Below are 27,867 nucleotides of genomic sequence, written 5' to 3'. Positions count from 1 at the left end.
TTTAATCCGGTCGGCAAAAGACCAGAAAGAAAAGAGAAAAGCTAAGAAAACAATTTGTAAAGTTGTTCTGCAAGGAGCTGAAACATTGTCGCCTGCTTTTGACATGAAAACTGCACGGCAATGATGCACGGAGGCGCGGAGCGCCTTAGTCTAGCTGCAATTTTGTAACAGTTTGCAGTATATATTTACCATGACGCCACGCTAATAGCCACGCGCCAGCGCCTAGCGTGCTTCCCAACGCCGTTCAAATCCAGCGCGCTGCTGCCAGGTCACGTGGCAGGACGCAGCATACCCTCTTCCCCTCCTCTCCCTCGGTGCATTTCCAGAGTGATATCCGGCTAGGCCTTACGCCGCGCCGTGCCGTGCTCCGTGCTGCTGCTGTTCGTGTGCTGTTTGTGTCTGATTTCAAAATCGTTCCTTCAAACTTCCGTTTGGATTTTTTGCTTATAGTAGCTTGCGCCGCGTGTCAGCAATGCAGTCGTTCGCGTACTTTGTGAAAAGTGACCACGCCGAGAAGCATGGAGCCGTTTCATATTGACAACACGTTCGGCTTCAACCGTAGCAACCGCGAAGCAAGAGAAGAAAGCGGTTACTGGAATGCGTCGAGTCCTCGTTTCCACAACACGTTCGACTTCAACTATAGCAGCCGCAAAGCAAGAGAAGAAAGCGGTTACTGGAATTCGTAGAGTCTTCGTTTCCAGGTGAGACCCATATTGTAGCGCAAGAGTGCGTGCAATTTGTGACCGCGAAAATAAACGAGCGAGCGCAAAGGCGAAAAGGAGCGGAAGGGACGAGGCTCGTCAGCTCTGTCCTGTTCGTTTCCCTTCGGCATTGCGCGTGAGTCACTGGTTGTTTCCGCGGCAGCAAAGTGCATTCCACATCGAATCATCAAACTGCTGGTCCGTCAGTGTTCACAGTGTATGCGTTGCGACGCGAGCGCCGAGGTGTATGCATAGATGCGTTTGCTGAATGGCAGGCGCGCGTAGGAGTCCTAAATGTAAATGTGGCAATTGTATACCGCCCAGCAAGGCGCGTGACTATGTTTTGGGCTTTCGTTAAGGTGGTTGCCCGACTTCCTGTTCATTATTCGACGTGGGGCGTGATCGTGCACTGCCTGCACGCGTGTTTTTGACGCCAGTATCGGCCCGTTGCGAACTGCCGATAGCGTGCGCCGCTCGGTCTGTTTAGCGTTCTGTTATTCGCTACGCGTATGTGCGTCTTTATAGTAATCTGATGTGGCGTCTTAAGGTTAGAACACACCTCTACGAGCCGATTACACCAGCTGTCAAGCTCAGAGTGGGAGGGGTGTGACGCGTCAAGGCATGCAAGCGACTGAGTGAATTGAAGCGACGTGTCACTGCGATACCACAACAGGTAGCTGCCTGCTCGGTCACTTTTCTAACATAGGTACCGTTGCCTGCAGCTGTAAAGTTCTTTTAGTTGCTGGCGGCCGTGAATAAAAGTCATTTGACGAAGTAGCCATAGAAAAAGAGCGCTTTGTAACCCTTTCAAATTAAGTTGTTTTGAATAACCTAAGTAGTACAGAGCTGATCATAAAAACTAGTGTGGGCAAGTGGCGTTATGTATTTGAAGTTTGGCTGTTTAAACATTTTCTTGTGGTTGTGTGAAATGCCAGCAATACAAATAATTATCAGGAAGTGCCAGGCATTGTGGGTGCAAAATACACAGCTGGAAATTGTTATGCAGGTGAAGTGCCTTCTCTTCAGTAATGAAGAGGTCTGAAAAGAGCTTCATCGGAGAAGATGTCTCCACTGTCGAGATTTGGGGCTGTTCTTGTCTGTGCCTGTTCAGCATACATTGCAGAGCACAAGTATGTGTCGAGTTTTCTCAGATCTGTTTTTTTTCACCTCTGCATTGAGATCAGTGTGTTGCAATGTCTGCTTTGGACCAGAACGTTGATGGCATGTATTGGCATTCCCCTATTCAAAATAACGTGTGTGTCTCTTCTCAATAGGTCATCATCAGATAGTGCCAGTTTCATGCTCAGAAAGAAGCAGTGCTTATATACAGGGGTGTCTCGGCTGGCCTCGGAACCCTTACAGAACTAGCGAGGAATCTGAGACTTCCTGTACTAGAATGCTGATAAGGAGCGCATGAATCCGAAGCAATCAACCAATTTTCTTTTTCTTGTTAGTGGTGGTTGGAACATTTCTCCTGTCATTTCTAAAATTTCGTGGTGATTTTTAGCAAGAATCATTAACACGTTTTCTTATAGCCAAAACGCAAAAAATGCAACGTTGACAGCACAACACACAGGGTGGAAGAAAAAGGGAAACCCGCACCCTCATACCACGATTGAGTCCAGAGCTGGCTGCTCAACTCCAAGGCTACAAAGCAACAGCGAGCACAATGGCATAGCCTCAGCTCAGCCGCTTTCTCTCTCTCCCTCTAGTTCCCTCCCCACCCGTTCTCGAGTCACTAGAGACCCCCTTCAATACAGCCAGGCTTTGAGAAATGCCAATATGAAGTAATGGGCTACAGGGCAGCATTCTAAGGTGATATTACAGCATGAGAACAATGCTTTTATTCTTTTTTCCTCTAGTATCCATCTCCCATGGCACTCCTCATAGACACTCATAGTAGAAGGATAACCATGTCAAGCTTCTGCAGTAATGCCGGTGTCACATGGCACTCCTCAGAGACTGGTCCAGCAAATACGTTTTATTTCACTTGATGAAAAGAATATGAATGGTGTTATATAGTGCAGCTATGAATGCACCTCAAAGATGAGAAACATTAATTGGACTTGACTTGGAATTGGACTCTCACTGTATAACGAAAGTAAAAACAGCGCTAATTTTTACACAAACCACACAGAAAGAACAGACAGGACAGCGCCCGTCCTGTCTGTTCTTTCTGTGTTGTTTATGTAAACATTAGCGCTGTTTTTACTTTTGTTACACAATGTTACACCAACTAGTCCAGCAAGAGGTACTGTTAAATGAACTTTTCACTGTAGTTGCAATATTTTTACTGCCTCTAGATCTGAGTGGAAAATAAGCACCGTCTACTGCAAACTACTTCAAGGTCTGTTGAATTATAGCCTGTGTCACAAAAAAGCTAAAAGTGCTAAATGAAAAAAGGTGAATGTTCACCATAAATTGTTACCTCTGTGATTATCTTGGTCAGTTCTGATTTTTTTTTGCCATTTCACTTGCTTGGTGATGACACTGTGCAAGTTCAGTGAATATACTTGCTGTTACACTTACAGGAAATTAGGAGCTTGTAGTGACCTGTTTGACTCAGCCTTTCGGCATGCTACCTGATATCATAGTTCAACAAAGCTTGAAAGAAACTGCATATACTATGGACACCAGATGTTTGCTTGCGTCTTTTTTCAAGTGCCTTAGACATTAATGTGCAGGCGCGGACAGAAGTAAACGAAGCGCGCCGCACAAGAAAGAACTGCTTTTCAGCGCCGCCTAGCAAAACCACACGTAAGCTCAAAATCGCGACACGCATATGCAGGCCCCCTACCAGCGCAACTCTCATTGCTCCGCTCGCCTCTCATTCGGCCATAGTCAGGGTCACGCTGATGATGGTTATGATCAGATGGTTGCGCCCTTAGTAGCGAGCGGGCATTTCCGAGCGCACAGACCGCTGCCTTGAAGCCAAAAATCCCGCGGGGGCGACGCTATCATTATGTCGTTTCATCTGTGACAGCTGTGGCGCGTTTCCATTGCAAATAGCGCGCGTCCTTCGAACTTTAGTTGCTTCTGGGATTCATTTCCATCTCGCTATAGACCAAATAAACTCAAAAGCACTCTATCCACCACCGCAGTTTCGGGATCTTTTATACAGTTACCGTTCATTTTCGGCTTGCTCCTACGAGGAACCGACGGAGCGGCAAAGCATGCGCCCTGTGTGTCTGTACTGCACCACAGTGCTCCTGCATTGGAACCTTGACTAGGAGGTCAGCTTAAAAGGAGATGAAACCGCCGCTCTTGGCGCTTTTTGCAGCGCGATCCAGCGTCTCAAGGATAGTGACTGCTTCCAAATGTGCTGGATGCAGCTGTTGGGTTTTCACACCTATATTCTCAAACAGACCAATGTCTATATGTAACCGGTAGCTGTGAAGTAATACAGCTCGTACAGAAGAGTTTGGATCACTTGCTGGGTTCTGTCGTGGCTCATACTCTGATTAGTGGGCGATCACGGATACTTACATGCCGAATTTCGCACGCGGGGCACGCAACAGTGACGCACTGCTGCCGCGGCATTCATGTGGGTGAGACAGCGGGTGTTTGTAGTCATCCTAAGATCCAAAGGTGCATGCAAAGTGATTACCATGAGCTCTGCTTCGCACATGACAGCGCGATACGCAGCGCACTGTCTCAGTGGTGATAAGAGCAGGATCCATTATAGGGGCAGTTTGTTTCGGGGGAGACAGGCAGGGTGCATACACTAGCGCTGCGTCAGCGCCTGGTAGGAACAAGGCGAATCATCAGTGATAACTGTAGAAAATTAACACAAAACTGCGGCAGTATGCCGAGTGTTTCGAGCGCGTTTGCTTGCGAGTGAGATGCAGCAGAGTCCCAGCGGCAGCAAAAGTTCGAAACATGCGGGTTGTTTGCAGCGCAAACATGCCTCCAGCTGTCTCAAACGAAGCGGCTTAATGGTAGAGCTGTCCCCGCGCAATTTGCCTTATCAAGACAGTGGTCTTTGTTTTCCGAAATGTTCGCTAGCTACACAGAGCACGACCATCCAATCATGATCATCATCAGCACGACACAGACGCCGGACGAATGCGAGGCAAGCGGAGCATTGAGAGGGTCGCGCCGGAAGCGGGCCTGCACATGCGCGTGGCGATTTCCAGCTCTCGTCTGGTTTGGCTAGGCGGCGCTGACACGCAGTTCTTGTGTGGCACGCTCTGTTTACTTCTGTCCGCACCTGTACATGGACCACCCCGTGATATTTGCTCTATGACTGGTAAATAATTTATAATTGTCTTTCTCTTTGTTGTTTCAGTATTATCAACCGAACGATGGCTGCGACGTGTAGTTGGTTTTCAGGTCATGGCAAAAGCAAGAAAACTGGTAATATAACTGCTGCTATGGCATTTGTTGTCATTCCAGCTTTTGAAACAGGCTGTTTTAGGTGTTGTAGTGAATTAAAACTGCATATCAACATTTATATTGTAGCCTTTTCCATGCCTCAGCAGACCTAAAGGCCAACTAGGCATCACAGCCAACAATTGGCTGATCAAGCCTAAACAACATCAGAGAAGGAAATGGAATTATAAATTATTTAATGATAGGCAAATACCATTTGGGGATTCGTGTATTCTAATGTCTAATGCAGCATTTAAAAAAATATGTGACCAAAGTTGCATTTTTATAGTCCTTGAAACTTATTTTTTAGGTGTTTTCTATTTCACTGCTCTCAATTTGCAGAGGCAGCAGTGTTCAGTACTGCTTACCTTCTTTTTGTTGTTCTCTTTTCATTCATTGGTTGGGCCCTGTTTTCCTGTGTTATTATGTGTTCTGTAATCGCATAGTGCATTCCTTCTTTTTTGTTTGTGCACCGCTTCAGTTCAGTGTTTTTTTTGTGGCAGGCCTCATGACAGCTGGCCGCTTTCCTTTCATTTTTGCCTTCTCCTCTGACGGTGCTCATGGTACTAGACAAAATATAGTTTACTGAAAGGCTGAATTCTAAATTGTACAACATCATTAAGGTGCCCTCTTCCTTTTTAGCACATGCCATTAATGGTGATGCCTACTGTTGCCAAGAATCTTACATTGACACAAATTTGTTTCACAAGTGCAGGGCATGCTTTGCTCTCATGTAGAGTTTGTGCATTTACAGTGTATAGCTTGTACATTGTCTCTTAGTTGGTGACTGACAGAGTGGCCTCATTGGTTGGCTTCTATATTATTATGAAGGTTAGAATTTGTTTTTCTCACTGCTGATGAGCTTTACAGGAGCTTATGATGCCTTCAACAGTCATGTCTTTTTTATTGCTTTAGTTAGGATACTGAGGCTCAAATGAGCGAGCATCTGAGACCAAAATACCAGTATAACTTCGTGCCGTTTGTCAGCTTTCTTTGTGATGTGCATAACTGTTCAAGTAGGAAATAATTTCAGGTCTTAGTGGTCCTTCATTTTCTTTTGCTTTTCAGCCTTTATGCCAGATGTCAGATTTTGGAGGATAGTTTGTCACATCCTTCATCATTGAAGTAGGTAGCACAATGTACCAGCCGTGACAATTGGTCATTATAACTAAGCACCCCACCTTCCCTTTATGAGCACACCAAAGCTGAGATCTGATGGCAACTTTGATGAGTATTTACACCTGAAGTTGTCTTGTTACAAGCATAATGTTACGGACCACTTTAAAATTTCCTTAAGCTATTAGGTTCAAATCATGTTTTTGCTTGCTGTCAAACTCGCTCAACGGCACTTTCATTGTGAAAATTAGTACAACACTTGGAAAAGGCAGCCAGGTCCTTCATTGAATGTGAGTGGTGCACACTGGCATCCTGCTCCTGCAGCAAATCATGTGGGTCATATTGGAGGTTGTGTTAAAAAGTAATGAAGCATAGATATGAAAATGGTGATACACAGTTATTACCATTTTGTGGCCCTTGACCAATTTCTGTCTTTTAAAGGCACTGTACTAAAAAGAAACTGAAGTGCACTGGAGCCGCTGGAAACCTTTTGTGTGAAGAAAAGGCATAATGACTGTGCTCATGACAATTTCATGATTGTGCAAAATTTCAAAATGACCATTTTACTACTTCTTTATGAATATGTACTCTCTAGTGTCATATAAGGTGTAATGACAGAACTTGTCTCTAATTTTTCTTTGCACTTCAGTTTTGTTTCTATTTATATTTTGTATTTCTTACCATGAACAGCACAGGCCATGCACTCCTGTATTACTTTGTATAAGGAAACAGTGGCAAGTCAAGTGTCTGCGTGTGGGCCCCTCGTTGAACACTATTCTAAGGCACTAAGTTGTTTGCCTTGGACTCAATAGTTCATGCGCTTCTAGCTGAAAAAATAAGTAATGTTTCGTTCAATTTTGACTACAAGAACTTTGCTAACTAGGCAGCATGTTGAGGATACATTAGATTTACTGCAGGTCAACCGGCATTAGTGCCTTGCTTGACAAAAGCATGGGCAAGAACTGCAATTAGAAAATTGCTCTTAGCAGTCACTGCGAAGCCGCCGCGGTGGCTGAGTGGTTATGGCACTCGGCTGCTGGCCCGAAAGACGCGAATTCAATCCCGGCCGCAGCGGTCAAATTTCGATGAAGGCGAAATTCTTGAGGCCCGTGTACTGTGCGGTGTCAGAGCACTCTAAAGAACCCCAGGTGGTCGATACTTCTGGAGCCCTTCATTACGGTGTCTCTCATAGCCTGAGTCGCTTTGGGACGTTAAACCCATATAAACCAAACCAGTCACTGCGTGTTGATTTAAACACTGGCAGTGCTCCTACTATTTTTATTTTCAGTATTTGCTACCACACATACTAATCTGCGATTTTCAAGGATGAAGTCAATTCCTTTTCAATAATTGTGCAGTTAAAGTTGCATGTTCTAAAATTCGAAGCAAGCAGTTGCCTTTTGTACTTCACACTCCTATCAGAACTCACCACTATTGCATGACACCATCAACATCAAGGTGCAAGTCTTGTGTTGGTAATAAACGAAATGGTTTCTACTTTCTTGTTTCAACAGGCGTTAATGCATACTGCTGTTGTTGCTGTGAAGCATACAAATACAATTATTATCATATTCCTGGCTGCAAATATGGCTAAGAATTTTTATATGCGTGTTCTTTTTCCTTTAGGTGCATCTGGATTCAAGGTAGAGAAGGCAATGTATGACACCGTGAAGGGAATCCCAATGGATGCAGTATTTCACAAGAGAACTGCCATTCCCATCTGGTCAACAGAAGCAGTTGTACTATGCAGTTCCAGTGGCAAGTGCTCAGGAGGTGACAGCGGAAGGCAAGGAAAAGGTTCTCCACAAGGCTCAGAATAGAGGGCTGGGATAGTCGGTTCTGGGAAGAATTATGAAACATCATTCCAGCGCACAAAAATTATGTCCGGTGTCCGTGGTGTCTATCCTCTTCGTTCGTGTATTTTTGTGCGCTGTAGTGTGAAAAATGGATGCACTGAGTGGTAATTGCTAGCTGTAGCTGGATTTATCTCAGGGGCATATACTCACTCCATCAGTGTATGTGAGAATTACGACTCAGGTTTGTTAGTGATTTATAATATGAAAGCGCCAAACAAAGGATAATGCCAGACATACAAGACGTGATCAAATAATTGTAGATGTCTTCATGTGAAAGTTTATTTACAGGAGGTTAATTGATGGGTTCAGTTAGCTCGTGTGAGGATAAAAGCAGCTTAAAAGCCTAGGCTCTATGTTCAGTGCGGCAGTGCATAATCAGTGAAATTACTCATAATGAACAACTTTTAGTGAATATGTACTTCTCATGCCATGGAAACAGAAGATGGACGGTACTTAGCAGTCATTTGCCCTGAAGCTTGGATTTTAGCTACTGAGGCCTAAGTGATGCTGATTCAGTATAGGCATACGTGGGTGCCGCCACATTTGCCATCATGAATCCTCTGGTTGCCTCTACTTAACAACGAAAATTTGTATGTTATAACTTGTAGCCATCACTGAAAGCATTTTGCATGAAAATAAGCTTGAATTGAATGCTAGCTGGCCTATTGTTTAACTGTCAGATGCCATGATGGAAGTGACTGTTAGAGTCCATCATGTAGCCCATAATGAACCCCTGTTTGCCCTTACCTTCTCTGCTCTCTTGTCTAGCTGTTATGCATACAGTTTTGCAAGTCATGTTCTAACTTCAGCTACTTCATTTTACATGTAAAAAGATTTTGGCTACTTTTTACTCAAGCATAGGTGTGCTTGAGCACTCTTTTGCTAGCTTTGCTGCATGCTTTGTAAAAATAGTTTGTAGCATTGAATATGACAAAGCATATCTTAGCCACTTTTTTTCACACTTAGCAGGGACGGCCCAGCGGGGCCTGTAGAGATGGCTCGAAGCGGTTGCAATATTTTGTTGCATACATGTTGGGAGGAATCATGCGACTAGTGAGTTACGTATATGTGTGGCAGTAAACATTGCTACTTTGGAAAAGGTGCCGGTCTGCCATACAATGTCAGCGAAGCTTAACGGACCCCACTTGGTCTAAACTAATTTGGAGCCCTGCACTACAGTGTCCTGAAGCCATTATTGTTTTCTGCCTTGCTGTGAGAAGTGGATCTTGCAAGTGATCTGCCTGCTTAGAACCAGTCAACTTGTTAAGCTTATTCACTTAACTCATAATCAACTCAGACATTTTTTATAACTGGAACCTTAATGCTTGGATGCACCAAAAGAAGTGCATCTCACTGGAAGACAGGGCGTGCTAGGCACTATAGTGGGCAATGCACAGTACGCAGAATCTAGTGTGGGTTTTGTATGTGTGCAAGTGTCTGCAGGTACTCTGCAGTCAACTGCACCAGAGGCTCAGGATGTGCATAGCAAGCTATACCTAAACAAAACTCGTGCGCTCAGGCAGCTTTGGTTTTAATACATTCAGCAGGAAAAATAATCTGGCAGCTTTTTTTTGCGCTTCTGTTGGGGTTTTACCAGTGCCAGAGTTCATCGCATCTTGTTTAAGATTTCCTTTCGAATCATTAACATTCCACCCTTGTCATTTTGTATGTGGCATTCAGCTGAAAATAAATTTGCGCAGTCGGCTTTTTATGATTTGCTGCCACTTTTTTGGAAGAAATTAAGAGGAATGGTCTTCTAAATAGATGCAGCCAGCCATGCAGTGCTTTACAGTTCTGCACCCTGTACGCATAAAGTCTCAATACATGGATTTTGTCACCCTGAAATATACTCGCATCAGATATTTTTTTTAGTCGAACTACATCTTGTCTCCTTTTTGTGCCCATCTTTATGGGCATCTTGTAATCATTGCTGTAATTCCTTAATTTCTCTTATTTTTGTTTTCTGCAGCAGTAGAATTTCCATATCAATTTATTTCTCTAGGCTACCAAGTATTAGTATCTCTGAGCCTGGTAATGAATCAAATTACCGGAGATGCTAGAGTGCTGTTGATTGTCTCAGAAAGCCTGACTGTGTTGGAAGGACTGTCATGCTCAAAATCAGCTGCAATGCCAAAATATGACGAATTCAGATTATGATGCAGGCGTACCCAACTGTATTGTAAATATATGCAGTTAGCTATGAATACAAAAGAAAAACACAACGCAATAATTCACACTTTCATTCACACAGCATGATGATGAACAGGGGCAAGGGAGGAGGGACCTCAAAGTGTTTTTCGGTGTCTTCCCCCTTGTCCATGTTCATCGTTGTACTGTGTGAATGAAAGTGTGAAATACTTGCTCATCCAGATACTGATTTCAAGCAAATTAATGCAAGTGGGCTGCTTTATGTGAGTAGCATTGATTTACTATAAAGCAGAAGTCAGTTGATTTACTGTAGAGGCATTGCGAGTCGTATTGAATGTGTACTGTATAATTGCACCACTGAGCTAAATTTAATAGCAGTATTTGCTGGTTGTCTTTGCACCGTGATTATTATAGTGTATTTCACACAAATTCGTGATTTTGTTCTGTTGTTCTTCAGGCATTGTGGCTACACAGCTGGAGTCAAGCTGCTATCAGGGAAATTCAACCTATTCGACTTTGCCAGAAAAGACTCACGCTATGATGCTTGGGGCCTCCATCTTGACTATACTGCCAATTTTGTCTACCAATGAAGCTAAGGACGCTTTTATGCAAATGTGAGCATTTTTTCTTTCTTTACGATACGTGCTTGCTCTTCGGCAAGAACAGAAATGATGTGGTTATGTGCATGCTCCAGTGTACAATCATGTGGAAAATTATGACGCTGCGAGTGTGTGCCATACTATGCCTAACTGCGTGCAGGTGCCATCTGATGAAATGCTCGTGCCATCAAGGCCGGCGCAGCGAGATTGATGGATGTTAGTGCACCTGACTCGACATCAGGAGTGCTTGCTGTTTTACACCATTTGGCATGCATTTGCTGGGATCTCTTAATTTTTCTCACGATAGTATGTCCAAACTCACAGCATCTCAATCAAGACATTCTACGGTATACCAACCACACCAGATCGAATGGTACATCGACCACACCAGGAAACACCAAACGAAACCACACCAGAGCCGGTATTAGACAACCGGGTCACAGCACAGAAAACCAGACCAGAACACACTAAAGCACACCACACTACGCCACATCAGGACCCGTGTCTGAAAATCCTGGTCTGGTCGGAACACCAGACACCGTCACACCAGAACCCGTGTCTAAAAAAGCCAGTTTGGTGTAAACACCAGAAACGGGCGGGTGTTTTTTTTCGACTGGGTATATGGCATTTCTTTCAATTGTGCCTATGAACTACTGGCAACGTATTGATTCCTTTCAATATAATTTTGATGCATAGTGTTTTGTTCAGCTGTAGGTTAATTTGAGCCCTCTACATATGGTGAGTCCACTTCAGATTAAGTTGGGACTTCGAAATTGCCTCATGTTGCATTTGGATTTGTAGACCTGAAAGCTTCATTTTGTACAAGTGTATTTGAAAGAGAATTTGCTGTATATAATATCTAGCCTACCACAAGAAATTAGCACAAGCGTTAGCCTTGCTGTTCATAGTGGCAGCTGACGGTTATGTTCTTACATCACTCATTTAGCTCCAGACTACAATTTTGCCATGGTTCAAGGTGGCCTTAAAGTAATGGCTTCACTTTTTCCCCCTTGTCTTATTGTTTGGGAAGTGTATGCCATTGAGTCGTGCATAAAAGGAAGTTAATATGATGATGCAAAGATGGGCATTTAGAAGACAACAGAGAATTCTGTTATCATTAAGCTGAGTCACACCACTGTGATCATAGGTCTCTGAGTTCTCTGTATTATCCTGTTCTACATCCTTCTGATTTTTTGTTGACTTGCACATGGTTCCTCGAAGAGGGAGTCTTATGAATGGTTCAATGTATGGTTTTCATGGCATAGTTCACTTTGTATAATCTGTATAATCTATTTCAGATCAAAAAGCTAGCACTCATTGGGAGTGAGCCAGCTGATGAGGCTACAAAACTTATTATGAAGACTAGTGAAGGCTCCTGTGGCCCTTATGTACACATTGAAGAGGCGGGGCGGAAAAGAAGCATTTAAGAACCTACGGCTGTACAGCGCAATTTTTGGTGAGTACATGTGAATCTTCTGAAGGTTATAGACACTTTGTGAACACACCATCTAATTGCAGGAAAAAGCTACTTTCAATCTGCCTGGTGTGGTTTTCAGCACTTCCGTTATCAATTACTGAGTAGCCATCCAAATATAAAGGACTATAGGTACCAAATTTTTGCTTGTGCGTTTTTTTCTTTCAAACCATGCGTTAGACATTCTATACATGTACGACCACTAAATAATTTATTATTTAATTGCATAGTGGTGGTTCAAAAGTGCCAACACACACGGACCAAGAGACGAGACACACAAATCAGCACTGATCTTACAACTGATTTTTTTAATTAGGAAGAAGCACGTCATATATATACACACGGAAAAACAGCGCACATGTGCGATGTCAACAAGACTCCTAGTGCTAGTAAAAGGCAAAAACCGCTTTAAAAGCATGTGTGTATCTGCAGAACCGCTACCCACTATGTAGCATATTGACTTCTCGAAGCGATAATATAACAGATGATGTACTCACACACCCATTACTTTTTCTGATAATATGAAACGCCTCAGCTACTTCTCTAGTGGGCTGGTCAGAATGAGCGAACAAGACATCAGTATCGGTGCTAGAAATTTTTTTTAGTGCTAAGATGCACAAGCTTAAAGTTCGTTTCCGGGCAAGCGTATCTGAGCACAATTCTTGGCAGTTGTTTGTGTCTATCTATCTTCGCAAACATTTGTCGTCACTTCGCGTAAAGGATCCGTTTCTCGTACGTACAGTGGACTCCTCTTAAACGGAATTTGAAGGGGATTCAAAGTGTTCCATTTATCAGAAGTTTCATTTAAGCAAAGCACACATATTTCATGTAGAAATATTTATTTACACTGCACCAGCCCTTACTGACCTGGGTGTGAAGAAAAAAAGGAATCAGTTGTGGTCTGTTTTACATTCTTCAGTTGCTTTTTAACAAAGTAACTGTGCATATTTGAAAGGCTTTGCGAAAATTCTGCGCTCCCTTCACGTTCAAAGTACTGTAGCAAAAGTGCAACTGCATTCCTAGCTGCGCTGTCTAGCACCGCACTGGGCACAGGGTCCTCGCACTCATCACTGGAGGAAGAGTGGTCCTCGGCTTGCACTTCTGCAATAATTTCTTCAATGCTTTCCTCGCGACAGGTGCATACATTTGCATCTATGTCCTCATAGTCTTGTCGTGAGAAAGGGGCAGAGGGCACTATTTGATTAAGTATAGTGTCTGCTTCTTCATCAACAGTACCTGCCTCTTCATGGGCTATTGGATCGTGTGCTTCGAAGCCTGCATGGTGGAAGCACTTCTGCACTGTTGTTGCCTGAACTTGTTCCCAGGCACGGGCCAATATGTGGATAGCAGACAGCAAGTCAATGACATAATCCTTTCCACTGTCAGCACAAAGCAGCATGCGGTGAAGCAGTTGGCGGCGGTAGTGAACCTTGACGTTCTGGATGACTCCTTGGTCCATTGGTTGGATGACAGCAGTTGCATTGGCAGGGAGGAATTCAAGGCTGATGGACTTCAGCCCTCCCACCTGGCCATGGGCAGGGCAATTATCTACGATGAAGACAACTTTCCTGCCCTGTCTCGTAAACCTTGCGTCCTCCTTCCGCAGCCAATTTTCGAAAATTGCTGTTGTCATCCACGCTCTCCCATTTGCAGTGTAGGCCATAAGTAGATTTCAAATGCCCTTGAAGCAACGTGGGTGTCTCGATTTTCCTACCACCGCCTGCCATATTAGCGCCCACCAGCACGGTAATGCGCTCTTTGTTGCGCTTCCCACCTGTACAGGCTTCGCCTCTGTAGGCGAGAGTCTTCGATGGAAGCTCCTTGTAGAAGAGGCCCATCTCGTCGACGTTGAATACGTCTCGTGGCTCATAGCTGTTTAAAATCTCCTGCAGCCGTCCGCGTTGCCAGTCAGCGCAGACTTCTCTATTCACTGCATTACTTTCTCCTGAGATGGTTTTGAAGACTAGACCATGGCGCTTTTTAAATCTGCTAAGCCATCCGTCGCTGACGCAGGAATTCTCAACCCCATTTGCAGGGCTATCTCCCGCGCCTTTTGCTCCGAAATTGGTCCACTTATGGGAAAACTGGCACTCCGTGCACGCTTAAACCACAGAAAAAGAACCTTTTCAAGTTCTTCATACGGTGTCGTCCTCATACGCATCCGGTTGGAAGCGAAGGTCCCAGACTTGACAGCTCCTTGAATGACGTCTTTGTTTTTCATGATCTGCGAAAGTGTCGACTTCGGGATGTCGAACTTCTTCGCAACTTCTGTTCTTGAAAGGGAACTTCGCTCAAGCTCCTGCAGAATTTGTAACTTCTTTTAAAGCAAGAGCACTTTGTGCGGCCGCTTCTTAACGCTTTCCATCACGTCGACGCACCGACAACACCGGTCGCACGTAGGCCTAACGCAGAACGACAACAAAAACAAGATTATCAAGCGACTTACTGGATTGGCTTGTCCCGGCTATAGCGTTGGCTGCGAAGAATTTGTTCATGGTTGCGAGACTACCGCTGACATATGCGAGCACAAATACGCTCGGGAGGATTCCAAATTTTTAACTTTTGTGCCGTTTAGCCGAGGGTAACACGTTAGTGGTGTTCCAATTATCCGAAGAATTTTACTGCTGCAGATATACGAAACCAACCAAGTAACCCTGCTTAATTTTGTTTATCCGTAAGTTTCATTTAACCGAGTTTCGTTTATTGGGCATCCACTGTAATTCTGAGGCAGTAGCGGATTTCCTCTGAAATCAGAGGCGGGCACTATGTGATGGTTTTAGTGTAGATGTGGTTGATTTGTTTTATTCTCTTCCACACTTTGAACTAATCCAGTATGTTCACCATTGTATTACGGATGAGAGCGATGAATGCGTGTTCTAAAATGAGTGTGGAATCACAATGGGATTCTTTCTTTAACTCTTATCTTACTACCTGAGTAACACGTTTGTTGTGTGGGATGGTCGTCTTTATATGCAAAAATGGGGTGTGTGCATAGGTGCCAAGGTAGCTCCCATTCTCAGTAACATTTATCTAAGCAGGGTTGATATGAAAGTTGAGACTGATCTAGCCGGTTATTGCATATGCATTTTCTGTTATGTGGATGATTACCTGGTGCTGGCTAGGTCCGTGAATCCCGAATTTGTGTCAAATGTTCATAGTTTTGCATGTAATTCGTTGGAGCTGAGGTTCACACATGAAGTCCTTCAAGAAAGAGTCCTGCAGTTCCTTAATTAAAATTCTCTTTCGAACCCAACCATGTCTGTTGGCAGTATTCCCCTAGAAGTGAAAAGTCCCTTTCGAATTACAGGTCCTTTCATTCAAAGCTTGCAAAAAGTGGCATTGTTACGGGATGCTTAGGCATGGCAGTAAAGAAATCTTATCATAAAATGATGTCCTGTCTCTTAGCCCAAATAGACAGATGTAGGTAAGCTGGTTTCTGGGACTCAGTTCTCGTTTCAAGTGCAGACAGTCCTCCATGAGCTGAAATCGTCTGCAAGTACCTCAGGGCTGGAAAAGAGTTCGGAAGAAGGGAGAAGAAAGGTAGTGGGTTATGCCATATGTCCACACGCTATCGCAGCGGATTTAAAAGAGTGGGAAGCAAGCATGGGGCAAAGGTTCTGTTCCCTGCACATAACAAGCTAGAGAGTGGGGGCGGCAGTTCAAAGAAAGCATGAAGGGCGCAGAAGAAATGCTTGCAACATAAATCATGAAAATAGATGGCGTAGAAGAGAAGACTGGCGTAGCATATCAAATCCCTCAGTCCTGTGGCCTTACCTACATAGGTCGAATTGGCCGCTGCGTTAACGTGCGGCTCATGGAGCACGCTAATTCTTTAGGAAAGAAACTAACCTAGCTAAGCATTGTTTCACGTGCAAACGTACGCCATTTTTTTTACGATACTGATGTCTTGTTCGCTCATTCTGACCAGCGCACTAGAGAAGTAGCTGAGGCGTTTCATATCAGAAAAAGTAATGGGTGCGTGAGTACATCATCTGTTACATTATCGCTTCGAGAAGTCAATATGCTACATAGTGGGTAGCGGTTCTGCAGATACACACATGCTTTTAAAGCGGTTTTTGCCTTTTACTAGCACTAGGAGTCTTGTTGACATCACACATGTGCGCTGTTTTTTCGTGTGTGTATATATGACGTGCTTCTTCCTAATAAAAAATCTGTAGTAAGTTCAGCGCTCGTTTGTGTGTCTCGTCTCTTACATTGTCCGTGTGTGTTTGCGCTTTTGTATGGATCAACACCAACTAGCGCAACGTGCAGTTTTTCTGCAATTTAATTTCTTCTTGACGCTGTTTCGGTTTCATCAGTCGAATGATGACTGTGACATGTAGATGGTGTTTAATTCACATGAGGCATAAAAAATCGGTTATATTATTGCCGACAGGTAATTTTTGTCATTCCAGGTCTTGGAAGAGGCTGGATTAAATGTCGTAGTCAATTAAAGCTACATATCAGTGATTGTATTAGTTTTTCTAGTTGCATGATGTGACCAAAACATCAACTTGACGACAGTCGGCGTTCGGTCGATGAAACCAAAACAGCATGAGAGAAGAAATTTGATTATAAATTATTTAGCGGGGTTGTAGGCAAGTACTACCTGGTAATCCATGTATTTTATTATCTAACGCATCATTGGACAGAAGAAAGCACGCAATAAATTTAGGTGTCTATATTCCTTTAATGGCTCATGCACCTTTCGGTTATTCTTATTATGGATATTTATGTTTATTATGGTTACGGATATTAACAGCAAACGAAATTTGCTGATATTTCAAGCATTGCACATTGTAGCATTGCATACGGCTTTGAAGCATTTCCTGAAAGATGTGACTATAATACTTTGGAAAGTGATTTTTATCCACCATACTGAATATCAATTTGATGTGTGTGTTTATTTGTTCACTTTTACATCTGCTATGCAGCGCAGAATCCCAACAGCCACCATGGAATGCAACAACAGAGTGGCTGCGTTCGTGCTGGGGTCGAGAGACTGGGATGGTGGTCGAAAAGTTCGGATAAAGGGGCGGACCCTTCACCCCAGTAATTGGGGCTTTGTATGCAAGAATGCCCAAAATGTCTTGCAAAAACAAATAAATAAATAAGAAGCATTCTTACTTGCATTGTAATTTCAGTAGTAACATGTACACAAAAAATACTGATGAAGTGAAGAAAGCCTCTCTGGGTTGGCAAGGTGGGCCTTAAGACTAATTGGGTCGGTGGGCCCAAAGGCATACAGCTATTGGTTTTATATGGGTTACCTTTGTTGACTTCCCGCAAGGCATCACCTAAGAAGCCCACTGGGACCAGAACGGCTAAACCACAGGGGCCCAGTACGGGCTTGCCCACGGGTGCCCAGTACGGGCTAGCCCACGGAGGCCCGACACGGGCCAGCCCACAAAGGCCCGGCACGGGCCAGCCCACGGTGGCCCGGCACGGGCTAGCCCACAGAGGCCCGGCACGGGCTAGCCCACGGAGGCCCGGCACGGGCTAGCCCACGGAGGCCCGGCACGGGCCTGCCCAAGGGGATCCAGCGCGGAGCCTTGTGGGGCTATGCAGTAAGCCAACTGGGCAGCCCTTGAGGGTCCCCCCTGATGCCGAGTTGCAAATCCCGCACATATCCCACGTCGGGCCCCTATGGGCAGCCCGTGCCGGGCCCACAAGGGCCCGCAGTTCAGAGCCCCATTTGTGCTACTGGGGTTGTTGAGTATGTTGATCTCGGTCCTCAGGACAGTATCCCCACTTATCAAAAATTCAACTGTGTGCACATGTCAATGAGCAGCAGTGTGCACCGACATCTTAAGAGATATTTAGATTAGGTAGTCACATATTCAACGAAATCGCTGCTCAGCTTCTAATCCATAAATAAGCTATTTGTTTTTTTTCTTGCAACACACTGTTTCGGACAGTACCGTGGCCAGCGGCGGAGATAACCACGAAAATCGCGTTGATGTGTCCTTCGATCGGTAAGTGCGTTGAGTGGTACAGTATAATCTCTATATTGAGTCTCGCAGGATCGCAAAATAATATCTGTTTCACCTGTTAGCTGTGTTGTCAAGAAAGAAAAAGTGTAGAGGCATAAAGGTCGGCCTGATGGTACATATCTATATATCAAACTACTATTCTGTGCTGGGGAGGGGAAACAGGAAAAGAGAGTTCAGAAACAAACGAGCGATAAACTACAGCATGGGAAGTGAAACTACACCTATCTTTTATGGCTAAGAGAATTTCTGCATTGTATTGTTAACTCTTCTTCCCGGACCTCTTCAAATGATTATCTAATCCCAGCTATACCATCTAAAACTAGAAGTCACGACAGCCTAAATATCAACCCTTATTTTGCCCGTACTAAAACTTTTAAACGCAGTTTCTTTCCGCGCGTAATCGAATGCTGGAATTCTTTACCTGGTTGTACGCGCTCTCTTCCCTTAAAACTGTTTTTAGAGGCTATTGAATAGTATTGCCTTTTCTTGCATATTTTTTTTTTGTACTCACATTGTCTCTGCTGTTCGCCATTGTTCTGCTCCTTGTTTCTCTACGTTGTTTTGTTTACACCCAACCTTGCAATAGCCCAATAGGGCTGCAGTATGTATAAATAAATAAAAAAATAAGAATGTCTGCTGCCAACTTTCTCGGTGCTCGTAGTGCGCACTTTTCAACTAGCAGTCACGGCGGTGCTGATGCCAGGGTAATGCATTGCTCACTGGTGTATTCGCCACTCCCATTTTTATATTATCCGCAGTTTCAAGGAAGACTGTTCGCTACGCCTCATATTGAAATTCATACACACTAAACTTGTGGTAGGAAATTTTATAAATTCGAATCATATCGAAATTAGTTGAAGTTGTCATTACATCAATGACATTCTGTTTGGATGTAATTCTGCTTTCCTCTTAATAACACTGGCTTTCTCAGAGCAAGAACACCAAAACTCCTAAAGTCCAAGCGTCATAAATATTCCGAAGCACGACACGCATCACATAGCCATTCAGTATGTGTTTGGCTGTTGTTGCAGTTGGAATAGAGGAAAACTTGATCAGAATCCTGTCCAACATATCCATGCGAATGTTCATTGCTGATCTTATATACATTTCAGTGCCCCCTAAACCCTATACAATACGAGTTCTGGAACCTTGACAGTGAATTGATTGCTGGGATTGGCTGGCGCAGACTTGTTAGTCTTATGCAGAAGGTGTACAATTAGGGTGCAGTAGAACAGCCAACGTGATTTTTTTTTCTCTGCGTGCCCGTCGGTGATGGAGGGCACAGATACTTTTGCATCTACAGCAGTCTCTTGAGAAATGAGCTCTAAACTGCAGCTTTCTTGTAGGCCTTCACACTCGGGTGACGATGACGACCACTTCAAGTTGTCATCTCTTGCAAGCGTCCTTGAGAGCGCCAACCATGGGAGCCCATTTTCTTCAGCAGCGTTCCGAAAAATTGTCGATCTGCTGTTCTTAGAAATGAAGAAAAGCACTCAAAGTAAATTACCCTCTAGTTTGGGCAGCTGTGGGGTTAGCAATCAATGCTGAGTTACGATCAGTGGGAACGAAATGATACATTTTGGAAAATTATTGTTATCATAAGTATTGTGTAGAGATGTAACCACCAAGTATTTAAATTTCTCTCTATTTTTGTTGAGATTCAGTAAAACTTTAAAAATTGTAAATTTGGTAGTTCAAAACCTCAGGCAATTCATAGAAAATTTTCATGATCCCATAGTTAGTAATGAAAATTTTCTGCCTAATTTGAGCTGGAAATGCGCACTGTCTTGGCAAATTCATATATGGGGACTATTAAAACTTGCCTACGCAAATATTTTGTGGTCAGTGCGTTAATGCTAAAGCCACAAACTATCTCTGTGTGGATTCTGGCAGTGTTAATATTGTCAATATTTTTCAGGTTCCCAATTCGTCATTTTTACACAACAGTCATCTTGCTGCTTCTAGAAAAATACCCACAACTGAAAGACGTTGTAGGAAGTGGAGCTGTAAGCATATTTTTATTTTACTGGTGACAGCCAGCTGGGAGCATTCTAGATAGTGTGATTCTGGGAACATCCTTTATGGTAACTTTATATATAAAGGAACGGTCTTATTTAGTTGGAACTTTAAGTAGACTGTTGCATGAAATTGCAACATGTTTGCAGCTTGCAGCATTCATATTCCATGACAGTGAGGAGCCCCTCCCATTTTGCAGTGTTGGGAGCCAAACTGCATTCGAACGCATTTCACCTGCCTTCCTTTTTTCTCTCTCTATTATCATGAGTGCTGTTCTAGATAACTATAGCTGCATCTGCTTCCGATGGAGAATGCAAGTTACGGCTAGCTGGTTAATTAAAAAGAGCAAAGCAGCACAAACAACACAGACAACCGAAGAAAGATAAACATGCAGTCTCTACTAATAAGTGAAATGGGTTTTATTTGCATGTGCCATAAATACCAATCAGAAAGAAGTACGATCATGAACTCCACATGGTCAGAGAGTGAGACAATTACTGAGACGAAGGAGCATAAGAGTTCAGACAAAGCAGTTACTTCTTCAAGAGTGATCGAAGGCGTGCTGACACTGGGTCTCGCCTTTTGTGTCGATGATGAAGGTTCCATAGATATTCTGGCTGTTCTCATCTGATAACTTCTTAAGATGCATGTCTGATGAAGCTTCGGTCCGCAGTTTTTATAGCGTTTTCTGCGAATAGAAAGATTGCGCCCTTTGCCACTACTTGGCAGAGTTGCATTCTCTCTCATTCATATTGAATATTGGATTCACCGTATTCTTTTGTCATAAGACATGTTCGAATTTGAACGCACTGAATAATATTTTATTGCTCATAACTTTTAGGACTCCTGGAAGGAACCGCAGGTTAAAAACCAAAGAAGGGTTCTCCCTAGTGAAGGTAGAATAGGCGAAAATCGGGTAAAATTTGCAGCCCGGAGAAAATGCGGCGAGGCAGCAGGCACAATGGAGCTTGAGCGGCGCAAAGTTCAAAAGCTGGTGAGGGGCATTCTGGAGTAACATCTCCAGGATTCTGGTCCATGCGCCTCTAAAAACCGGTTGCGCCATCTCGTGACAGCCGGTGGCGCGGTGGCGCGTTACTCAAAGTCGATGAAAAATAAAAATTATTACCTCGTCGCGCATAAAAGTTAGAGAATAGTTCTCTCGCCAAAATGTTAAACTCTTCTTAAAGTTTATTTTATCAGAGTTTCATCAATGTAGCTTACATGCTGCGTTTACCATCAGCAATAAGCTGCGAGAGCATGGAGTCTATGGCGAGGCCCTCAAAAATACTCCACTTGACTTCACCTTATCGCTCACCACAACCCTAATTTACAATATATTGAGCAGCTCTCTGGGCTTCAGGTAGCGTAATGTCATAACTTTAAAGAAATATAAAGTATGTTACATTTTAATGAAGCAAAAGATTTCCTGCGCTGTTTTTCTATTGCTCATGCATTCTCAGCATCGGAAAGAAGCGTGTGGCGCCCTCTCTCAGTGTTTTGTCAAAACGCACGTCTTTGCTGCAGTCTCCCTGTTTTGGTAGTTTGCTTTGAGAGGTTGAGCCGTGCCGTACGAATGCGCACTTTTATCAAAAGGGCCCCCATCGGAGTGAGGCTATGACCATCGGCTGCTACATAAAATGCTACAAGAAAGCGCATGGCTTCTAAGAGGTATATAGAGGAAACTATAAGACTTTTGCTTGACCGGTACACTTTTAATTAAGAGCGTAAAGTGACCACACGGGCATTGGTGATAGTGTAATTGCATGCGCATTAACAGTGCGAAGCAATGAAACTCCGAAACTCCTGGGGAATGAAATTCCCGGACGCTAATACTTAGAGCTCACTCACCGATACTTGTATACGGGCCTTGCACTGTGCATTGAAAATATCAAAATCGTGTATTAATGACTACATTTGAACAATAATATTATTAGGCTCAATAGCAGACAGCTCTTCGAAAGTTTTGACGATGTGGAGAAAGTGCAGCACGGATGCCTTGAAGTGAATGTAGCAAGTGCCAGGCGGAACCTGATGCTGCGTTTTATGGCAGTAGGTGATTTGTCCAATGTAACAATTAGTGGTGTAGTAGTTCACAAAATTTTTTTCTAAGTTGCTAAAGTGCATCCCATGATTCGATTGTTCGCCATCGATAAGGGCTTTACCATTGCTGTAATCGATGCTAGTTTCGCCAATTATATCAATGGTGTACATAAACTATGAACCGCTAACGAAGACTTCATAGAATGGCATGCTGGGAAGTATTCTGAAGACTGTGCCATCTTTTCGGCATGCAAGTAGATACGCCGTTACTCAAAGCAGCAGTCAAGACTCAAACTTTAATTTAATGTTCTTGATTACGATTTAAATTTGCAGAGAAATGAGCGGAAGTTATTGTCGTATAACACGAGGTTTCAAAGCTTACTGTGTTTCTCCAGCGCGGCGGCTAGGCTGTCCACCCAGCCCGCTTGTGCAATGTGCCGGTCGCATGAGCAATTAGTGACAAGACGCTACGTGCGCGCGGCCCTGAATATGCAGTGAATTTACCGTGTTGCAAATATGTGCAACAGCACTTATAGGCACTCTCGGACGAGTGGTGCGAACATAATATTTTTTTTCTTGCATATGGGGTGCAAGCCTACCCCCGCCTTTTTATTTTTTGCTGTCGCTCTCCTATGTACTTCTCGGTATCCTCTCTCTTTGGCTTTAATTCTGCCGGTTGTAGTTCCGGTACTTGAGAGATTAGATAGCAATCGCCGGGCCCGCAACATTTTTAGATTACTTGTATTTTCTTCAGATATTGTCTATGAATCGATTGACAAACTATTAATTCTTCAAGGTGCGGCTCCGGGGGAGTTGCACCGACCGCGGGTGTAAGAAGAGGGTGCCATTTCCAGGGAACGATTAACATCCTGCCGCGACTTTTAAATTTGCCTTGATTGGTTTTCACAGCCTACGATACCAAGCACTCGAAGCAGGGTATTTTTCATACCACGCCTTAGGCCTTTTCTGTAGGATAACTATCTTTGAAGGGAGAGAAGGCTTCCGATAACGGTGGCCGGCTTGTGTGTAGTTTGCATCCCTTCCTTTCTGACAATACTGGCCAAGCTTTCGCTGACACCTTTCGCGTACGAACTGCATGCGCGTTTTTGCCACTGGCGTGTCCTTAGCGTAAGCATATAGAGTTGTTTGCGTTGCTTCCTTTTCGGTTTTGGATGATACATCAAGTGAAAAATCTTGGGTATTCATTTCTAAGAAATGTTTTCTTTTGCTGATGATGAGTTTTAATAGTGCAATGGCAACCTCGCACCAAGCGCAATGGGATGAAGTGATTTCTTCAACACAAGGTTAGGTGAAAGTTAATTTTCCAAGCACTTTAACTCAAAGGAAACAAGCGCCAGGCTTCGAGAAAGCTTGTGCCCATTGGGAACCAGAATTGGTACACGGCGGCACTGGGGAAGTAATCACACACCGTCCTCGAGCAGCATGCTTAAAGCTATATGGCATTGCTGTTGTTGAGGATTTGGAACAAATAAGAAAGAATTTGGAATCGTCTTAACCAAAACTTGCTTGAATTTCACCCTACCTTTCAGAAACAATTTTTGGCTATGTTCCTCCCAAAAAAGGTACGAGAACAAGACCCACTGTTCGCAGCATCAAACGTATGAAGAAGGGTGAGTGGCGGTAACGTGAAGGGCCAAGCATGTGAGCAGGTACATAGGTAGGGAAAAATTCTTGGTAAGGGGGATGGTAAGGATGGTAAGGGGGAGGAAGAAAAGGACAGTTGGGAGGTTTCTTCTGCTGTACCTTTGCCTGCCTTTCTTTTTTTCCTCCTTTTACTTTTCCTCGAATCGTGGAGCCCAAACCGTGGTTGCTTGTTGAATGAAAACTGAACATTTTGACAGATCTGCCTATCTGGTTTGGTTTGAAGACTCATATAAAGTGTATGTCTCCAACTAAAACTTTAATTTTAACGCAAAGTTTCGAAGCTGACTCGGCTCCTTCATCAGGGGTGGCTGATACCTCTGTCACACGGGCAACGCAATGGCCTTTAAGAATCAAGTCCTTAAATCCAAAGGTCGAATTTCGATGAAGGCGAAATTCTAGAAGCCCGTGTACAGTGCGATGTCAGTGCATGTTAAAGAACCCCAGGTGGTCGAAATTTCCAAAGCCCTTCACTACGGCGTCCCTCATAGCCTGAGTCGCTTTCGGACGTTAAACCCCCCTCAACCAAACCTTATATCCAAAGGCGTAAGGTGGGCAGCTATATGGCACAAATGTTGCGCCTTTGCCGCTAGGGGCCTTGGAGGCGAAGGCGCTCGCCAGAGACCTTTGGAGCCCAAAGGCTCGGCATTAGAGAACCTACGATCGCAGTGTCATCCAACGTCAAAAGTAAAGTCAATAAAAAAAGATACATCCAACAATTTTTGAAAATATTTTTTTTAAATACGAAAGGTGTGTCCGGCTTTGCTTTTGGTGCGGGTTTTTATATTCTAGGCACAGATTTGAAGACAGTGAAAGTGTTGCAGCAACACCGAGTGCTCCTGTTGTCCAAGGCAATACACAATACGTGCTGCTGATGATGAGAGTAGCTCTTGCAATACTTTTAAGGAAGCTATCAGAATAAAAAAAAATTGTCTGAGCTCAACGAATCAAAAGAATACCCCACTTTAATTTTAAAACAATCACTTCAGCCGCCTCGAGCACAGCAGCGGGTGCAAAGCCTGAACGACTGTTTCATCTTTGGGCTGCACCATGTAGGTGCGTCGCTGCTCCTTTAAGCTTTCGCTCCTTTGGTGAAAAAGGTGCCTTTGCTGGAAAGGCCTTTGAGGAATGCCGTGTGACAGGGGTATGCGGGCAGTAGCTAGCTTCTTAAAGTATGGAGGGGAGGAGGTGGTCAAATGAACAAAAGCTGTGATGTGAAAGGCGTGGGGGAGAGGGTGGAAGGGTGGTTAAGGCTTCAAGTCACGTTGTCGCACTTTGGCGAGGCGGTGAATGGCGACTTGTTTTTGTTGAGTTGAAGAAAGAAGTCCCTGGGCCTACACGGGGGGCAGGTTTCCTTTTGTGCGGTAATGTTGTTCGAGGTGGTTTGGATGTGCCTGGATTCGAGAAGGAGCCTTTTTTGGTTATTTGTTTCGGTTTCGAGGATGCTGGTTTCCTCGATGTTGATTGTATGGTCTGACTCCGCGGAATGTTCGGCTACAGGAATGCCCTCTTTTGCGATGTTGCGGACGTCGTTTCTATGTTGCCGTATTCTTTCTTTGAGATTTTTGGTTGTGCCGATGTAGCTTGCGTCGCAGTCGGCGCAAGGAATTTTGTAGACAATGCCTTGGGCTTTTTCTCTCGGTGGCCGGTCTTTGGAAACAGGTAGCCAAAGCACAACAGTGTTTGTGGGCTTGTGCGAAACCTGTAAACCCTCTTTTTTTCAAGATTCGGGCGATGGTTTCGCTGACGCCTCCGACATAAGGTAGAGTGACGTAATTTGGTGGTGGCGCTGGTCCTTGTGCGTTGATTTCATGGCGTATGTTGTAGTGTTCTCGAAGTCGAATGATTTTTTCAATAAAATTCTTTTGGTAGCCGTTCGTGATGATTTCTTTGAATATCGTGCGTTGTTTCTGCGCTATGTTTCTCCTCCCTACAGTTTGAAGCACGACGAAGTCGGTGCCTTTGCGAAAACGGCGCGGAAAGGTCAGGGACACACTCTTGTCTCCAGGTTGTCAAAAAAAAACTTACAACCGCTAATGTGTCAGTCCCGGCAAATGGTCTCTCCAAACACAGAAAAAATCTCCCAAAAATGACATCAGAGCTTGTGCAGAAGATCAGTTAAATTCTTTAATGCCTTCCACCGGCTTTGTTAAAAGCGCAGCGCATAACACAGGTAAACAGTGGCACAATAACAAATTCCGGAAGAATTAGTGTGGTTTCGCCCAAAGTAACTAGGAGCGCTAGCACATCGGTTTTCAGTGCTGTTTCGGTGTTCGGTTCTGTTGAGCACGGATGCAGTTGACGAAGACGACGATATCCAAAACACAGCGCAATAGCCTGGTATTTTAGATCGGTCCACGAGAGCGCCCTGCTCAACTACCCAGGCTGCGGGGCACTGGCTAAGTACCTGGCGGTGTTGCGCTAGCTTGCTAAATTTCTGCTTCTTTTTGTCTGTGCCTGTTTGCTCCTGTTCTGGGGTTATTGGGTGCAGGACGAGAGCTTAGTGTCTACTTCTTCTCCTGGCCAGGGGTTTTCCCCTTGGTCGGCATCTCTTCCTAAAGACCAGCTACTAATTGATCTCTTTTTCCGCAGCGGTGTTTCAAGCATTCCAGTCGCATTAGTGCCTTCCGATGGAGGCGCTATCCGACTGAACAACCCGGAGGCAGTGCAGGCGGCCCTTCAGGCCACATCGAAGCACTTTATGTACATTACCGATGTCCGGCAGTTCGGCAGGGGTGGTATTTTGTGCCGGTCGCCGGATAAAGACTGTATTGAAGATCTTCTAAAGTGTACGACCTTCGCCAGCCACCCGGTGAGCGCATTCATTCCGCCTCATCTAGCATGTTCCAAGGGCTTGGTCCGAGGGGTCGACTCTCGATTGAGCCCCGCGGAAACGCTTGAGAACCTCTCGCCTGCGGGAGTTATTGCTGTCCATCGATGCAGCAGGATGGTTGACGGAGTAAAAATTCTTACGGAGTCCGTCATTGACACATTTGCAGGAATATTTTGCGAGTCAGAGATTAAGGTGTGGCCATTGGTTTTTCGAGTAGATGCCTTTAACTCTCGGCCCCTTCAGTGTCAAAACTGCTGGCGATTTGGCCACAGCGGCAAAGCCTGCAAGTCGGCCTTACGCCGCTGTGCCTGTGGGGAACGTCATTGCAGAGAGGAATCTCCTGAACAGCAAGAGAAATGTTGTTTGTGTAGCGGTGCTCACCCTGTTGATTCGCCTGACTGTCCTGCACGAGCACAAGTTCAGGTGCTCGAGTTTATAGACAAGCGCAGATGCACGCGGAGAGAGGCTTTTGCCGCAGTCAAGGAGAGAGCCTCAGCCTGCTCTAGTGTGGCCGCCAAATGCCCACCCATAATGGATTCTAGTTGGTCCCAGGCTATTACAGCGGCAGTTGAAAAAGCTGTGGCAAATGCAATGGATCGCATTATGGAAACCGTGTCCACGTGCATTTCGCAGGTCATAGCTGCTCAGATGACCAATCTTCTGCAGGCGTTTACCGCTCCGCTCTTGTCTTCTTTGGCTTCGGAAGCTACCCCTCCTTCTGTAGAAATAGATTCCGCTCCAGAGGGCCAAGAACAATGTCAGCAACAAAAGACCTCTCAGGTCTCTCCTTTGAACAGCGTTATGGACGCATCCTCTATGGACTGTGTGGATATGCAGTCTGATCTTCGAGCCCAGAAACGAAGTGGGTCTCCTCTGAATATTGCAGGTCCATCTTGCCCCCAGTTAAAGAAAAAGAAAAGTAACGAAAGTCAAAACGCTAAGACCAGGATTCTTGAAAAGGCAGTCGCGGCTGCGGCACTTCCGCCAAGATAGGGTGCTTAAGTGTACTCCAGTGGAATTGTCGATCTATATTCTCAGCTTCAATAGATTTAAATTGC

At 44.4% G+C, this 27,867-nt stretch overlaps 1 protein-coding gene across 4 annotated transcripts; it reads left to right on the top strand.

The window, feature by feature from the left end:
* The first annotated feature begins 333 nt into the window (after positions 1-333).
* Positions 334-17,392, top strand: LOC144116305 (uncharacterized). Of its 4 annotated transcripts, none has more exons than XM_077651045.1 (7): positions 334-701; positions 1,708-1,831; positions 4,990-5,057; positions 7,815-7,974; positions 10,650-10,806; positions 12,090-12,247; positions 17,200-17,392. In XM_077651045.1, the coding sequence occupies exons 2-5, from the start codon at positions 1,764-1,766 to the stop codon at positions 10,780-10,782; spliced, it is 429 nt and encodes a 142-aa protein (XP_077507171.1). In that variant the 5' UTR covers positions 334-701; positions 1,708-1,763; the 3' UTR covers positions 10,783-10,806; positions 12,090-12,247; positions 17,200-17,392. The 4 variants fall into 4 exon arrangements, 3 of the variants coding, with proteins under 3 accessions (XP_077507171.1, XP_077507169.1, XP_077507170.1); XM_077651043.1 differs by having other exon boundaries at positions 7,815-7,985; XM_077651044.1 differs by lacking the exon at positions 334-701 and adding an exon at positions 830-1,374 and having other exon boundaries at positions 7,815-7,985.
* Positions 17,393-27,867: the final 10,475 nt, after the last annotated feature.

Source organism: Amblyomma americanum, chromosome 1 (genome assembly GCF_052857255.1).
Source record: "Amblyomma americanum isolate KBUSLIRL-KWMA chromosome 1, ASM5285725v1, whole genome shotgun sequence".
Classification (NCBI taxonomy): Eukaryota; Metazoa; Arthropoda; class Arachnida; order Ixodida; family Ixodidae; genus Amblyomma; species Amblyomma americanum.
Note: the sequence above shows the minus strand (reverse complement) of the source record. Positions and strands in the feature narration are given on the sequence as shown.